The 17,823-nt window shown below is 39.4% G+C and overlaps 1 protein-coding gene across 1 annotated transcript in view; it reads right to left on the bottom strand.

Annotated features, from left to right (window-relative positions):
• KCNH1 (potassium voltage-gated channel subfamily H member 1) overlaps window positions 1-17,823 on the bottom strand; it is a 175,546-nt gene that overhangs the window by 77,197 nt on the left and 80,526 nt on the right. Inside the window, exons 8-9 of the mRNA XM_058802022.1 lie at window positions 12,232-12,431; window positions 8,420-8,672 (exon numbers count right to left, since the gene is read on the bottom strand). Of these exons, the coding sequence (XP_058658005.1) occupies window positions 8,420-8,672; window positions 12,232-12,431 (453 nt within the window). The remainder of the gene's footprint in view (window positions 1-8,419; window positions 8,673-12,231; window positions 12,432-17,823) is intronic.

The following is a 17,823-nucleotide window of genomic DNA, read 5'->3' as shown; positions in this document are numbered from 1 at the left end:
TCACGAATACAGAATATAGAATTATATTTCACTACTTGATGTACTGTGAAGAGGAGTTTTAAACATCAACTGGGCCCTACCAGGTTTATTCACAAAAAAAGCCAGGAGGCTTCACCAGAATCTGCATGATTTATCCTTATTTGCATTTTAATGGTTACTATAAAAATGTTATAAACATGTGGGCAGTTTGTACAAACTAGAGGATATGCAGTAGCAGGTAACTGGAGTAATAAATATATTTGAATGTATTTGCATTGGTTAATAATAGAAAAAACACAGCTCAGTCTGTGTTGTCATTGCATGGGCAGTGCTAATTCTCTGACAAAAAAAAAGAACAAACCTATTTAAGAAGTTCAAATTGCATTATCCTCTGAGTTACTTCCCTGATTACTTAGGGACAGGCTTTATATTATAGGTATTGCTTTAAACATACATTAAAGCCCCAAAATTGTATTATTTTATTTCAGACAAAGAATTCACAGGAGTTTAAATAGCAAGTTTTGTGTTCTGAAATATAGAAAGTAAACGTTGAAAACCTCATGAAATTTGCATCTACCCTACAAAAAAAAAAAAAAAAAGAAGATAAAAAAGACAAAAAAATTAGTAAATTAGTTCAGTGGTTCACCTGCCAGAAATCAGGGTCTTTATAGAAAGCTGACTTCCTTGCTAAATTATAATTTCTACCTCTTCACACCTCTTGTTGCAGCATGCACACAAATATGATGTGATGATGTGCAAGCCTTCCTAACACAGATATCCTGAGATATCAAGGGACATGCTGGAACAAAGAGCCTCATCCCTACCAGATCTCAATTTCAGCTCCCAGTGTCCTGCCAGACACTGCCAGCTTCCAAGGGGGACTTCTTCCACATGCAATGCTGTTGGACTGTTTAAGAGCACATTATGCAAAGGTGTCTAAATTCAGCACAATAAAACATTAAACACACCCAGAAGTTCCCTACTGAGGCCTCTGAATACTCCTCCTCCTCAGTTACTCCAGCAAGTCATCAAATGTTTTAAAAATCTGTTTTTCCAATACCCTGCGCAGTCTTAAACCATCTACAAACAACAGTGGACAGGAGCTTTGGCAATTCATGCTTTTAATGTCTGTCAGAATTAGACACAAAACAAACAAAAAGTTTCAAAAATGGCAAGTCCTGATACCAGACCACCCCAGATGTCTGGAGGACAGGGATAAGGAACAGTCTGTCTGAAACTACCACGTGCCATGTGGGATAAACCTATATTTCTGAATAAGAGTTTTAGTGCTGCTCCTTCATCCACCATGAAATTAAAATTTTATATTAATGTAGACCTCTTTATGCCATGTCCTTTTAAAAAGTTTAGCTGCCTCTCCATCTGTAATGCTTTTGCTAAGTGTGCCTGGACACTCGCTGAGCAAATCAGACTCTGAAAATTGTTCCTTAGGTTGATGTTTATTGAATCACTTCACAGAAACATGCAACTTGTCCAACTTGCCTATATAAATCAACCTAAAAAAACCCTACCTTTCAACTATAAATAGAAAAAGCACAATGGAACTACTGAGGATAAAGATGGATTTTAATTTCAATCATTCCTTTGTCAAAGCACTGCTGGTCATGTTGCAGTCTTATTCAATAGCACAAACAATGCTGAGATGTTAGATACTGTCAGAAAACTCTTAATGCCATCCATAATCCTGCAACCATTTCTTAAGCCTGAGAGCTCAGGAGCTTGGCATTTTTAACACAGAGAGGTGTACCTAAATTTAAAATTCAGGTGAAAAATGAAGCAGACAAGTATGGGACTTCTTCAAGGGCTTGGAATTAGGCTCTAAAATAACAGAAGGCTCTAAAATTAGGCTCTAAAATAACAGAGCTAATCTTTGAAAATGGAGTACAACATAGAGGAGTTCAGGGAAATCAGAGCTAGCTCAGGTACTAGGGACAGACTAAAGAGAGCAGCCTGGAGTCAGTTAACTTATCTGCCATCTTCAGGTCTGCTGAGAAGCAGTTTTCACACAACTGTGTGGAAGTTGCAATGTTTTGCATGGAGAGGGTCTAACACAGACAATACTTGTGCACTGCTATTGTCCCTCCTCTAAAAGAGACCATCCCTGTGGCACAGCTGCCCTTGCAGCCAGCACTGTCCTATCTGAATGCAAATCTGTCCCACCAAAATCTGAATCAATCCTCTGGTGTCTACATCTGAACAAAAAGCTTACGGCTAAATGAGTAAGCCAAAGCAATTGTAAAGAAAACAAACAATTATTCTTATAACATTTCTTTAAGACTGCAATTAGATCAAATTAAATCAGCAGGAATTTCTCCACACAAAGCAAATGGAGCATTTAATATCCTGCTGAAACAAAACATGGCACACCAAAGTCCCCTACAACCTCACGCTAAATCCACAGTCTCCAATCTTGTCAACTTTGTAGCTTTGTAAATAACAATAAAAGATCTGTATTTCAGGGTCATGCAAATTTCACCTCCTCAGCTCCTGTGTGGTCTTTAATGTAAATTTGTGTGCATCCTTTGTACACTCCCTGCCCCTCTCCCAGAAAATCCCATTCTTGACATTGTGTTACTGTACACCTGCATACCTACATAACATCTCCATGCTGTTATTGCTTTTCAGCTTTGATAGCAGCAAAAGGAATAGTAAAAGCAAACTGACCTGTTGGAGAAAATTTGTATTCCTTACTCACAATAAATTCCTGCCCTGACTTCCCTTCCTGTCTAGTTCACTTTACTTGCCCTTTGTGGAGCCAGGAGATGGACTCAACAATTCTCACAGGTCCCCTCCAACTCAGGATATTCAGTGATGTTAAAACAACAGTCAAGAAAAAGGTTTATTCTTTTGAATTTTTTTAGCTCAAATAAAGACAGCAAGAACATAAATGCAGAACAGCCAGAATGTAACTCTTGGGACAAACTGTTTGGTGGGATGGTGTTGTTTTCTTCTTTTTAATTAAATCTTCTAGTTAATGCTATTCTTCTCATCCAGCCCTCAGCTCTGAAGACCACAGTGGTTTTCAGGGCTTTGGATTTCAGTTGTTAAATAAAAGCTTCAAGTTCCCTGTCTCTAATCAAGTCCACAAAACTAACCTCCAGTCTTACCATCCATACACACATTGGCTCCTTGCAGGAAGTGTCAAGACCATTCCAGCAGCTTTGAACATCTCATACAAGTAAAGATCTACTGCTCAGTCAGGCCCTCTAGCAGCCATTAATTGACAGATTTCACAGCAGTCTGAAAATTTAAGTACAAGACACTGCTTTCCCCACTGCTATCTAGAAAAAAAAGAGCTTGCCATCCTAATTTTCAAAGGTCTTCCCCTAGTTTTTTACTGGAATGTTTTCTTAAATGTCAAAAATTACCCCAATTTCAGGCAGAAAGACTTTGAACCAACTTGGGTACTAACAAGGTCTCCTATCCAGCCCTTCCATGTATTTCTAGAAAATACATACAAAATGTTATTTTTGCTGCTAATGACATTCTTTTCTGTAATTTTCACTGAATTATCTAATACACACACAGTTGGAGACATAGCACAGGAATCAGCTCTTGTTCAAGCAATGGTGAGAAGAGATTGAAAAGGTTCAGACTAAATGACTGGAGGGCAGCAAAGTGCCTTTTCCCTTGCATATTCCAAAGAAAGCTGCAGTCAGACCTTATGGTCTGTGCCCAGAACAAAGTTAATTCAGGAGGAATATTTTAAGAAGTTATTTGATAAATTAAAACACAGCCAATCTCCTGAGCATGAGTAGGTTTTAACTTTTCAAAGACCTGCAGTAAAGTCAGGTTTTCAGATGTTTCAGGGTCTTAGCCTGAAAGATCTGCTCCAAAACAGAGAAACCAGAGCTGCCAAATGAAGTGCATATAAACACTTGAGTGTTTTTAACAGAGGAAACAAACCTTCTTATTTTTTCTAACCACATCAAGATAAATGGCAAAGTCTTTAAGCAAGAGTAGTTCAAAGAGACACCATCAGTCTCAGGTGGATAAAGCAGCATCAGGCCAAGTGGGAGGGCTCAGGGAAGTTAAAAGCAAAGCCAAGTTGAAAACATTCTCTTAATGGAAGCCCTGCCTGACCTGTGCTTCACTCAGATCTCCTCAGGGCAGGGACTGTGTGATTTGTCTCAGTCTTCCTCAAAGTGCTGAGTGTACGTCAGCACTTCATCCCACGAAGCAACAGCAGCGTCACTGCAAGAACAGCAAACTCCCAAAACCAGAAATTATTGTGCCTCATCCAGGCAGGTTCCCACCAGCTAAACTTCCCTTCTACATAATCCCACTCTCATACTTACACATTAACACAGAAAACATAGTAAGAGAGTGGCTTTTCTTGCTGTCTTCTTTTTCTGACTCATTTGGAGTATTGGAATGAATCACAAATAAATCAATCACCTGGCTGAGAGGTCGTTTTCTACATTTTTGTTTCTGTTTCTTTGACACACCAAATCCAAAGACTGTGTTGTGTGAACACCAGTAATTTCTGTATTTTGGTATAAATTTTGCATAGAATTCAAAACATGTATATTTCATTCCAACAAATCAAACTTCATACAAAGTGCAAAAATTTCTTTAAATTTTTACTAAAACAGGCAAAGGTTTGGGGTTGATTTTATTTTGAATTTGCATATTTCTGTATTTGTGTCTCAATTTAAATTAATGGGAAAGGCAATCTTAGGGGACACACAAAAAAGTGCCTTTTTTCACTGCTGGTCTATGTGCAATTTCTTTCAACTCAGGGCTCATATTAATCCAAGTCAATCAAAGTCAGTGCTTTGTTCTAAGAACATAAGCCTGAACTGAGAATATACCTGTTTCTGGGGTATTACATGGAAATGATTTGGAAGGATATTATGCAAGTGTACACAATGCACTCCAAGGCTGCACAATACACTCTTATATGCCAGTCTGCAAGGTTAAATGATTTCAGAACTCAAAAATGTTTCCTATGAATTGGATCCTTTAAGCATTAAGTTTGCCTTTGGTTTATGTAATGCTATACAGCAGTCCCACAGACTGATTTAGAGTTAAAATTCATTTCTCCATTGTAAGGAAGATACAGGCTACATTGCAAGCTACAAAAGTTGCTTTATTACATGACAGCCAGAGCTGAGCAAATAATTCACCTTGAATAATTTGTGCACTTATTTCTTTTCATTTTCACTTCCAGATTTCCTGAAAGAAGATTACAGTCTCTGTAACATACCCGTCAACTAAAATTACCCTAAGGAATTCCTCACATGGTTTGCTGTTATGTGCCTGATATTCACAGCTATGCTTGGCTGGGACTGGTAAACAAAATTTATGGCATAGGTTGCTCTGGCTGAGTGATCAGGAAAAATCATGTTTCTCGTACAACGCACATTTTTTTTCCCCCTTGTAGTGCCTTGTTTTTTTCTGGTATACATTCATCAAGAACTTGGCAAGTTTAGCTAAGTATGAAAATAAAAACAAACAAAAAAAAAAGCCAAAACCCCCCAAAACAAACAAATATCACAAGAAAAAAATCTGACCCCAAAACACTGTTTTCTACAGATAAGAAAACTGAGTACAAAGCAGTTAGAGAGGAAATCCTGACCAATCTCCTGGCATATCCTTCAGTTGTGTGGGGATTAAATTACACAATGCTGAAGGAAAAAGAAGTTCAACAGATTCAGAATAGTGAAAACTTAGTTAAATACATAATTTCTTTTCAGAATAGAGAAACCTTCAGCAGAAGTCTTCAATGCCTGGAGGAGGAAGGGACACACAAGTGTGGAAGGAAAGGGATTCCTTAGTCCAGAAACAAGCACAAAAATTGATGCACATCCAAAATGAAATCTCACAGAATCCCAAACAGATCCTTCTTCATTTTACTTTCCTCTCCACTTAAAATATTCACAAAGAAAATGTGAATAAAACTCATCAGCTTTAGTGAGAGCCGGAGAACTGACTCCAAATTTTAAAAAAGAAAAAGAAAGAAAGAAAAAGAAGAAAATAAAAAGTTGTGGTGGGAAGAGAATCGATAGTTACATCCCAGGAGAAGAGCAGCAACAAAATACTTCTATTCACCCAGATCCCAAGGGAACAGGCTCATTTATCTGTAGCTATCACTCTGCAGCAGCAGAGATTAGGAGTTAGGTTTCCTTAACACTGATTCCTCCAGCAATCTTGGCTGAGGGTTTTCTAAAGTGAGTGTTACGATAAAATGCAGGAGTTAGCAGGAAAGATGAGGAGAAAATTGGTATCTTTAAAGAACATTTTAAAGAAATTTGATCTTAGTGCTTTTTTACCCATACTCAAATAGAGCAGCAAGATGTGTTGAGGTTTTCTGCTCATGCTGAATCCAGGTGGTGGCATAAAGATACACAAACTGAGAGGTCTTAGTTTGTGTTCTACATTTGTCATTTGTTAATTCATAAGAGTTCAACATGGCAAAAAGTAGCAAGTTCTTGATGTGCAGCACAGACAAGCAGAAGTTCCAAATGTCACTTAGCACTGAGCAGCACAGGTGATTCCAGAACAAAAGGGAATTAGTTATCCTCCAACTTCTCACTTTTTTAGCTTCTTGTGTGGCACAAAGTGTTACCAACTTGATTCTCCATGACTCTAAATTTACCCTGTGTTATACAAGCAATCCTATTCAAAAGTAGAGAAAAATGAAGCTCAGCATATTTATTAGCCCCCTCATTTTTCAGTAGACATTAATCTTAGGAGAGTTGAGTGTATGTGTTCAGAAAAAAGTAAGATAACCAAGATGTTTTATTCTCTTTTTGCAGGCTGCTATGAATGACAGTTACAGGATTAAGCCACCATGAGAATTTACCTTATCACAAAAGGGCTTGACAGAATCAAATGATAAGTATCACCTCCTCAATGCTTCAGCCACCCCATGATTCATCTACATCTATTGGATTATCACACTCTTTTCTGTTAGCTTTGCCTCAGAATGCTGTTTACACCCCATCAGTTTATTTTCAATGCCTCCAACCCAAGTTAACACAAATCGGCTCTAAATGTTTTAGACTATTTTGACTTTAAAATAGATAAATAGTATTTCAACACGACACCTTAAATAAATCTAACTGGAAAAACTACAGCAAAAATGGATTATTATGGGGGGAGGGGGTGTGGGACTGAGGCAGGCACTTCAAGTTTTCTGAAGTTCTAAATGGAATTTCTAATTAGAAGGTGTGGGAGTGACAGGGGGCAGGACGGTCAGGACAGAGGGAGACGAGAGATCTCTGAAGCCAGGTCTTGGAACTTGTGCTTTACTGCAAAGGGCCAAGTGCAGGGCCCTGCTTGCAGCTGCCAGCCACAGCTTGGAGCAGGCCCAAAAGAGAGAGAGAGAGGTGAGGAGAGCAGTAAAGAGAAAGAAGGCAAGAGTGTGGTAAGGAGGATGAGAGAGAGTGAGGTTCCTGTTACAATACAATAAATCTTCTTCTGTGTTGAATATTCTAATTCTCACTAACCAATCTAGTACAATATAAAAATCCTGTAGCATTTACATACAGCCTATAAGAATAATTATATTATCATACTGTGTTACATTTTAAACCCTAAAAACTACTCTTTGGACTCCTTCTGCCAAGCTAGTAGGGTCTGCTCTGACCCTTGGACCTGTCTGCAAGCAAAGGATATTGTTTCATCAAGAGGGGATTACCTTCAGCTGGCCACACCATTGTTTTCCAGTTGTTCAGTAACTAAGGTATCTCAAAGCTTGTTTTCATTTCAATCTCACTTATGGTTTCCATATTCTCAAAATCTTTTGCCAGGCAATCATATTTACAAGGCTTTCCTGTTTCATCTTCCCCAACAGAAGGGATGTATCAAGACAGGGAAGACCCCAAGAATGACCAGGACCCCACGCAAAAATAAGGTTTTCATTGACCAGATGAAACAGGGTTGAAGCAATCTGGATATTAGATGGTTGCCCTTTAAACCTTTCAGTGGAAAAACAAACTTAACTGAATCTCTTTAAAGAAAGAATAGAGGAGGCTATAAATTGCTGCACATATGCCACGGACATATTTTATGAAAAATCCTTTTGCTAGGATTTTTTCTCCTGAGAAGCTGAGAGGCCTCAGAAACAAAATATAAACAATAATTATCTGCTGCTGTGGAATGCAACAGGTGGATCTGTGATTGGTCTCATGTGGTTGTTTTTAATTAATGGCCAATCACAGTCCAGCTGTCTTGGACTCTCTGGTCAGTCACAAGATTTTATTATCATTCCTTTGCTTGCTAGCCTTCTGATGAAATCCTTTCTTCTATTCTATTAGTATAGTTTTAATATAATATATATAATAAAATAATAAATCAGCCTTCTGAAACATGGAGTCAAGATTCTCATCTCTTCCCTCGTCCTTCGACCCCTGTGAACACCACCACACACATATTTGTATTTATGCAAATGCACATTACCAGCTCTGAAACTCACCTAATATAGCAACGACTTCATCATCCTGGATCACTTCCAAGGAGCCCGAGACCACGAAGCAGAGGCTGTCGACGCTCTCCCCGGCGTGGTAGATGAGGTCTCCCGGAGCGCAGTGCACCGTCTGGAATTCCATGGCCAGCGCCCGCAGGCACCCGTCGCTGGCCAGCCTGAAGGCGGGGTGCTCCTTGAAAACCTTGCGGTTCAGGTGAACGCAGATATCTGCTCTCATGTCCTTAGGGCAGATCTGCAAAACCTGAGAGGGAAACCAGAGGGACAATCAGCTCCTGTGCATGGCTTCTACCTGCCTGCTATGGCTAGGTTACCACGCAAAGTTTAAGAACCACTTTCCTCCTTCTCATTTCTAATCTCAGAGTTTATTTTTATATTATTTATCCACAAAAGCAACAATACTAACTTAGTCTACCTTACAACATCTGAAGGAAAACACAGTTTCCCTCTCAACAACATGCTCTGCTGGATATTGAAGACCTAAGGTTTTTAAGACAAAAAAACTTAGAGCCCAGCAGTACAGAAAGTGTTGAAGAAAATCTTCCAGAATAATTGTTTCTAGAGGGTAGGTCATTTTTTTGATAGGCAGATTCCATGAAAAGCCTGCACAAGTCATATGCTTTAATAACAAAAACAAATTACTTAAAGTTTAATTAACTCATAACATTGAGAATTGCAGGTATCCAAATTTACCCCCAAGTGGCACTAACAAGTTTTTTGTTTACACAGGAAAGGGACTTTAAGGTATGATGCTGTTTTGGGCAGCTTCTGATCTTCCAAATGGAATGTTCCTCACGGCAATTCATGATGTGTGGTCCTAAGAGAACACGAGCTGATGGAGCTGACGCTCAGCACAGCAGGTACCAGCCAGGGCCATTTCTGAAGGGTTTTAATATAATACGAACAGCCAAGTGGAAAGAATACCAAATCACTGCTGCATGTGCAGATTAAAAGTGGAAAGAAGTGACATGAGCAGAGTTTGGGGATGACAAAATCCTTGGGGGATGGTCTATGATGAAGCACGTCTAGGACATATTATTTGAGAAGAACATCGAGTAGTCTGAGTCTGCCTCTTTTTTTATTATTATTTTCTTAGTAATAACTACTCCATCCAATTAAGGAGCACTCCAGTTGAGCTTCAGAGTTACTCCCACACATTTTCCTAGGTGGAAAGAGAAGACTGTCTCACTGCAAATACTCCTGAAAAACACAAAAGGAACACAGGAAGCACTATGGCTATGCCTACACTTTGAAATGGGGTTCTGTGCAAGATCTGAGCAGAGAACCAAGCTATTAATTCTGTGCATGGCACTGGTTTCAGATATCATGCCTGGTACTCCAAAGGCAAATAACTCCACCACCAATATCAACATCTTTGGCCCACCTCCAAACAGACATTTTATTACAGATATAACTTCTTAAAAGAGATGTATTTGTATAGTGCTTAGGTGTAGGGCACTCAGGGATGATTTTTCTTGGCTGCCCTGTACAGAAGAGCTGCCAAAAGTGCCAGTTCCCAGTTTTCCAGGCTCACAGAAATGGGCCGGGGCAGCAAGGCCAGCATTTAACAGGGAACACAGGCAGCGGCCATATCTGTCTTTTCCATTATCTCATTTACTCTGGTGATAAAAATACTCTTTAGTGGCATATTCTTGCCAAATTTTACTACTGGAATTACACACACACTTTCCAGTTACCTGGATATCGCACACAAAAAGGGTTGTTGCAATAGAAATAGCAGCAAACCCCCCCGAGTATACAAAAGAATATTTGAAATGATGCTATTATCCAAAAACTTTTTGGTATAGCAGTCTTAGAGGAAGTTAACCAGTTTTCCATTCTCCATTTAAAGAAATTGTCTCCAGACTTCACAAAAATGAAAGCAATTAAAGACATTTGAGATCTACAGATAAATGGAAGAAGACTTTCATTTGTAAGGGAGGTAGGAAATGTATCTTCATGGATCAATTTTAGAATCTTTCAGTAGCTCTTAGTTAAATTTTGTTGTACTGGCATTTTCTAAACCAATAACTTAGCGTGTCTGCAGTGAACACTGAACTGACAAATTCGTGGCCTACAAAATAGTGACAGGACCAGTTCTGTGCTCAGTTCATATTTAAGTCTCTGCTTCATCTGTAGGAAGCTGCACTGCCTTTCAGAGGAGCACAAGTACCACTGTTCTGCCTCATGAGCAATACATGTTTTATTCATGACAAAACATCCCAGAAGTTATGCACAGGCATCAAAACAACAGAGCTCAGACCTGGGAGTTTATGGATTGGCACAGCCAACCACAGCTTTTGCTGTGCAGATGAAAGCTGAGTTCTTGGTTTAGCAGTCACGGCCAGCAGCAGCTCAGCTATGAACACACCAGTTACTGAAAACAGCACTGTATTAAGCACTTTGGTATCCTGACAATTGGAACCTTCTTTCCTTCTTATTAAGATAATTCTCAAAGGCTACACTGAGTATTGTTGTGCTTGGTTTGGTTAGTCTGCTGTCTCCAAATGCATCCTCTTAAAGCATTTCTCTCCTTATCAAAGGAAGCCAAGAATGAACTTTGAAGATACGCTAAAAAAAAAAACCAACATGTTTTACACAGCAAATTTTTCTTGTTGTTTTGTTAAAATGATGACAGGAGTTTGTAATGGGGGCTGAATGAAAGCACCAGCACTCATTACACTATGTTTCCTCAGATGTCTCTCCACCTTCTCCAAATGCACCTACCTCGAATCACAACCCCACACAAAGACAGATTGTGAGAAAACATGCAGAACAGCTTCTAACCAGTGCTATCCAGCACTAAAATATAATTTCTTTCTGAAAGCTAGTATGGCAGACAGTGCTTACAGAATCATGTCTGGGATCTAAAAATGGCAGATTGGCTGAAGACCATTTAGGAAAGCAAACAGTGCCCTGTGTGCCCCTCAGTCTGCAGGCAGCTCAGTGCAAGGCCACATCTGTTCTCCTGCTTCATAATGATGCTGTAACAGCTGTACAGAAATGACACTGTTTGCTCTTTAACTGCATCATCCACAGTTCAGAATGCTAAATTAAGCTGCCAACCAGAAGGCTGGTGACCAGAGCATTGGTGTGATTTCCTGAATGATCCACCCCACAAATCACATCTCTTTACAAGCAGAAGAAAAATTGTCTATCCCCACAAAAACTGGCAACTAATATGAAAGCGACAAGGAGCTACATTGGTACATTTGTTCTGGTGAAAGGCCATCTGTTATTTTAAAAGACACAATGGGAATTTATTCATCAATTCAATGAATCAGAATGATAACACTTGCCTTACACAAAGTAGATTTCAAGCAATACGTTATTAAATAATTCCAGCTTTCATTAATATCTTTAACCTGCACACAGAATATTACATTCAAACTCTCCAACGACAAAAAAAATTACCTTGTTTTCAGGCCCACAGAGCTGCAAGCAACCTCATGAGAAATATTGCAAAAAAAATCTCATTTAGAAAAACTGTGAGGTTGTGTTACAGTCTGGAACTTGTTATTTACTTATCACCTTTATTTATAGTAAACTGAGCTTTTTCTCTTTATGATTTTTCTACTATTTCATACCATTTCACTAGCAAAACATACATACTTTTACCATTATCATATGTCAGTACGACAGAATAGCTGAAATACTGTATTTAAAAGTTAAAAATTAAGGGAAGCTGCTGTTTAGAACTATTTAAAGAATATTTGTCTCCTTTACTAAGACAGTACCTCCTGTTTATTTTAATGGACTGCTTTCAGGATGTAACTTCTTTCCTTGCAGTTTAATTTACTTACCTTTTCAGTATCTATTCCCCTGGACATTGACCAGGTGGAAACGATGTAATCCATCACACGTTCACTCAGTCCTTTGGGGACCTGGTAGAGCTTCAAAAAGTCCCGGACGCTGTTCAGCATTTCATGGTATCTGTTTGTGTTAGCGTACATCTGCTGAAATATGGTTGTCACGTTACCAAAAATGGTGGCATACAGAAGGGCTGTGAAAAAGAAGGAAAACCACAGGGAAAATACATGGTAAGATGTGGTGATCAGTCTGTGTTCCACTGGGCTTTAAGGCTGGAAAGGCTAGGTTGTAAAAATGCATGCAAATATTGGTGCTTTATTAGGAAGGTAGGAAGGCCTGATGAACACAAGCATTTTATAGGTCACCTTCAGCACTGCAAATTGAGGACCACCACCTGCTTCTGTGAGAGCATGTCCTGCATCCCAGACCTCCTAAAACACGACTGTTTGACTTTGTTCATAAAACAACTCAGCAGTACCCAAAACCTTACAAAACCACAACAGTAGACAGAAGAATTTTAAGAGAAATAGCTTGACAGCAAATACTTTAATTTTTCATCTCAGGTTTATAGCACCTGTGTTGAAATACCATCAGTGACAGATTTCCAGGCTTTAAGTGCATTATCACAGCAGTAAGCTGAGTCATCGTTACCCACCTCAGAGTGACAGCAGCAGTGCATCAAAGACAAGATGGAATATGTAATAAACAGCTACCATGGGTCAGTGATTTATACACATAAGTTTAATAATATATAAAAACTCGCATTACATTTTACATTCTTCAGGCAAAAGAACAGCAAGGCCTGAGGCAAGAGCTGGAGCCGAGAGGCAGACCTTTGCACAGCCCTCCTGACTTCACACAACACAGTTGGGAAGCCAGCTGGTTCATCAAGATGGGTTTAAGAATAAACACCAGGCAGAAAAAAAGGCAGTGTTTCCAGGCATAGAGAGGAGCAGATGAAAACACACAGGACTTGAGAAGCTCCATCTGCTGAAGGCCAAGACAGAACAGCAGGCTGGTGGCAGCCCTAGCAGCCAGCTTTGATGGCTTGCAGAGGCTGGGGCTCTTCCAGCCAGTCCAGCCTTGGATGAAATGGAGAGACAGGAAGCCTCAAGGGGAGCTCTCCTACATCATGAATCAGGTCAGTGATGTGTGACAGGTTGGCTGTAGAGGGAGAAGAACAGTCAGACTGCAGATGTGATGATAACCACCCGTAAGTGCTCTGGCTTGCTGAGTAACTTCTTCCTCTTAACCATTTCCTGCCCCCCAAAACAAGCACTAAATTGTATCATATCTCTTCCACTTGAAATAAAAATAAGTCAATGAGAAGACATATTTATAAAAAAGATATTTTGCTTTACTGAAGTACCCCTTTTTACTGTTTATTTACTCCCTCACCAGCTATTAAAAAAAAATCACCCCACTTCTTCCCTTGAGAATGCAGCTATTTATTCAGGTGAGTGTTATAGGCAGATATCCTTAAGCCAATTAACATGCTCTAGGGTTCTATGACCAACAAAAACCTTTGATATTGTGCAAAAGAAACTTATAGGACTGTCTTTGCCCTGATCATCAAGAGATGTGATTTAAGTTAAGGTTTGCTCAAGGCCTTTACACTGCTGATTTTCTGTAGAATTCCTTCTTGATGCTGCATGACTTTCCTTTTTATGAGTTTCTGTAGAGAACAGCTCTCCCTTTTTCCATCTATTCCTCTGTACAAACAGCTATAAAAATATGCAGAAAAATGTGCTCTCTCAGAGGGGAGAGCATTATTACAGTAACCAGAAACATATATTTTCCGTGTTTAACCTGAACTTGGGCTTGAACAAAACTATACCGGGCAGTCCAGTGAGTAGTGAAGAATGATAAAATGCTTTACAAAACTGATTTACCATAACAGCTCCTTAATCCATGAGTATTTTTGTTATTAGAACAGCATTACCTATCCCTGAATAAGTCCTGGTTTGCTCTCTGTAATGCAGATGCAAACATGACCCTACAGGAGACTGCAGCAGCACAAGGCGGCCAGCCCAGCACTGAAACAGGTGACAATTACAGAGAGGATGGCAAGCAGACTTTTATCTTTGCTCTCTGGCAAACAGTGAGACCTGGAGGTTCAGTACCTTGGCAAATACAGCTCCAGGCCAGCAAATATAAAATGCAGTCCCCACCCTGTCCCATTAATGCCCAGCTTTAATGTGAAGCCTAAAGAAAAGCCAAAAGTTTGATTGTATATTTTGATTATTATAAAGCAAGGAATTTCCACTGCAAACTGCAGTTCCAGTATGACAATTATCTTGGCAAGGAAAATTATTCCTGCCTAGATTAATTTTTTTAATTCTCAAACTTACATACTTAATTTATCATTAGCCAACCATTTTATTACTATTAAAGACACATCAAAGCCAAGGATTTTTGCAGCCTAATATTGGGTAGATACATTAGCATATTAAACCTTGAACTCTTCTGCACAGAAGTAGCTGGCTGTGTGCCTCTCCTTACTTTCAAAGGAATAATGAAATGAACCCACTGCAGTAGACTGCAGCCCCAGAATGATTTCAGAAACACACACTCTACTAAAGAAAGAAAGTTGGGCTATTCATGACAGAGCAAAATCTCCAGCATTTCTCCTCCAGGAATGTCAAGATCCCTCAGAAATGATGCGGCACTCACCCCCTGATGCAAATATTCTTCTCTTACAATAAAGAAAAACATGTTGTCTCCAATAATGTGGCTGCTCATTTACACTGCAGTCATTTAAACCAGTGTTTAAATAACACCACAGACAGGACCATAGTAATTGCAGCAGGAAATTACCCACAAGTGAATCATGAAGGTCAGACACAGGTTGCTAAGGTCACCAAATCATCTGCTATTTTTAGTGATGTAACAAGTAAGAATAGAGAAATAAATACAAGCTAGTGTAGGTCCACAGTAAAAGATCTGGGGTCTGATTTTAGAATTATAACAGTAATAATTTCTGTCTGTAAGAATGAGAGGTTTACAATTACCCCATTTACAGATGTACGTGCTGCATTTGGTTCCTGAGATGATTCAACAGACTGACGATGATTTGTTCAAAACACACTCATGCAATGGCCTGGCACACAAAAGGTGTGCAGAACTACGCAGCAACAAGTGAGACCAACATCAACTCGTGAACAATCTCTTATATCCTGCCCCCACGACTCGCAGTGCTTTCTGAAAATGAACTGCCCTCACTTTTGCTGCCCGGAAAGCTGGTCAAAAAAGTCTGTCTGCATGTAAATTCCAGTTTAACAATTAAAAAACCAAAATAAACCCCTTTTACATACTGCACTAATCTAAGTACTATTCAAAGAGCAAGCACCTGCATTTGCAAAGAGTAGATGATTTAAACGGATAATTGCACTTCTGTTTCACCAACAAGTTCCTAATACACAACAAATTTTTCAGGTCATAGAAGGTTGAAAGCACAGCCTGGAAAATTTCTTGCACTGTATCCCTCCTTACTGAATATGAAACATAACCATAAATTAACCAGAAAAACTGCAAGTCTCAAAGGCATTTTCAGATAACACATTGTGAGGTCACACAAAATTAACACTGATCAGATAAAAAGAAAAGCAGAAATTAATTGTATGGATCATCTCATAATTACATGAGAAAATGACATTATTTTCAAATGTGCAATTAGAACAATGTAAGAGCTTATAATTGCTTGAGATTAGGGGTCTTGATCAGTGGTAATTATGCCTACTGATGGGTAGAGAACATGCAGTTAAAAGAAAAGCACTGAACTGTAAAGTACAATATACAAGCAAATACCAAACTGAACAGGTATCTTAAAGAATTGTTTACAAAGCTAGTTTTGATAAAATTGTTCTTTGTAGTCTTGCAATCTGATACCAAAGCTTTTGAAGTGAGATGTACTCATCAAGTATCTACACAACCTTCTAGAACAGTACAGACAGACCCAGAGCTGCTTAATTTGCTTTTTCTTAGGAAGTTTTGTGCATTATAAAGTTTCCTATTTGTAAGCTTTTATCTGCCTTTTGGTTTTTTTGCTAGCACAATGTATAAACATATAATTCCATTTAGCTAGTAGAATAAATGTAAACAACGTAGCCAAAATCTAATAGGTCAATTAATTTTCTGCACTTCATGACTTTTCACAATATATATCCAGAACATTTTCACCTGTTATAAAACAAATTACAATTGCTAGTCTTAGCATGTACATCACTTCCTGAATTTCACAACCTGGGAAAAAGGCATTTTTTTCAAGTGAAAGTAAATTCCCAGAACAGCTCTCCCCCTTGCTGTCCCAGTGACTGTTAAATCCTGCTCTTCCCACAGCTCTCTGTTCTTCTGGACAGAAACAATACACTGCTCCACCTCCCTCTTTCATGCCACCAGCTTCTAATTTGCACCTCTGAAGCAAGGCAGTAGCAATGGCAAAGATCAGAGAACTGGCACACTACTGAGCAAGTCTGAAAATCAATTTAATGGCAAGGAGCAAAGCAGGAAGCCTGAATAGGCTATGAGGGACACGCACATCAAACCATGTGGCACAAGCACTTGACTGCTAGGATGAAAGAGGAGAGACCACAGGCAAATTTCATTAAACTCTTAGTTGAATTCTACTGCAAATCTTCTCACTCTCATCATCACATTTGGTGCAATCACCCTGCTGACAGCAAAACTGGGACAGAGAAGGACAACACTGGGCTCCAGCTACAATGGAAATGTCTCCCCTGCAGAAGGGTAGGACGCCACTGATGACACAATTGATAAAAGCTAAACAACATCAGAGCATCATCAGCACATGGGGTTTTTTCATCTTCCCACCACCAAACAAAAACAAGAACTGCAATGAAATGAACGTCAGAGACATAAACAAGGGAACAGCTGCTCTAAGAAGCCACTTAAGCAACTACCAAGGACCAGAGTAGTAGAAACATCTGTGCACCTTAAAATAGGCTGTCTGCAGTGTGTGAGGGCAGAAAGGGAAGTTAAGAACAGCTATAGAGCAAACACCAGAGGCAGCTCCTGCTGCTTCTCTCCTCACACCCTTTCCTAACTCTACAAAATAAAAGCAGCCTGCTACTACAGCAGCACAGCCATATAACCTCCTGTTAGCTCATGGATCTGCAATGACTTATATTTTACCAGTTTAAGACTTAATATGGAAGAATAGAGACAAGTGTTGCTAAATTAACAAACCTTCCAAAGATGCTAAACTCCACCATCCCTTAGGATGCTTCAAAGCCTTTTTTATTTAGATGTTGATCTGGAAGCACCCATACAGCTGACAGCAGCAATCACAGGTGTTTTGGCTGGCAAGCAACACGAGCAGCACAGCTCTCCAACAGGTTCTGCTTTTGCCTTCAGCATGTTTGGGCTAAGAAAAACAGCATGGAAAAACACACAGAGCACAACTGATCACAGGGGCCATCAGAGCCACAGTGAGTACAAGTCAGCAGAACAACCTTCAGCATCAGCCCTGTGAGAAAGCTCTTAAACATGAACAGCTCTCTCCCAGCTGACAGCGAAGGGCCAACACCACCCTGCTCTCTATGAAGGACTGCATCATGGATCCAAGA

Source organism: Ammospiza caudacuta, chromosome 3 (genome assembly GCF_027887145.1).
Source record: "Ammospiza caudacuta isolate bAmmCau1 chromosome 3, bAmmCau1.pri, whole genome shotgun sequence".
Classification (NCBI taxonomy): domain Eukaryota; kingdom Metazoa; phylum Chordata; class Aves; order Passeriformes; family Passerellidae; genus Ammospiza; species Ammospiza caudacuta.
Note: the sequence above shows the minus strand (reverse complement) of the source record. Positions and strands in the feature narration are given on the sequence as shown.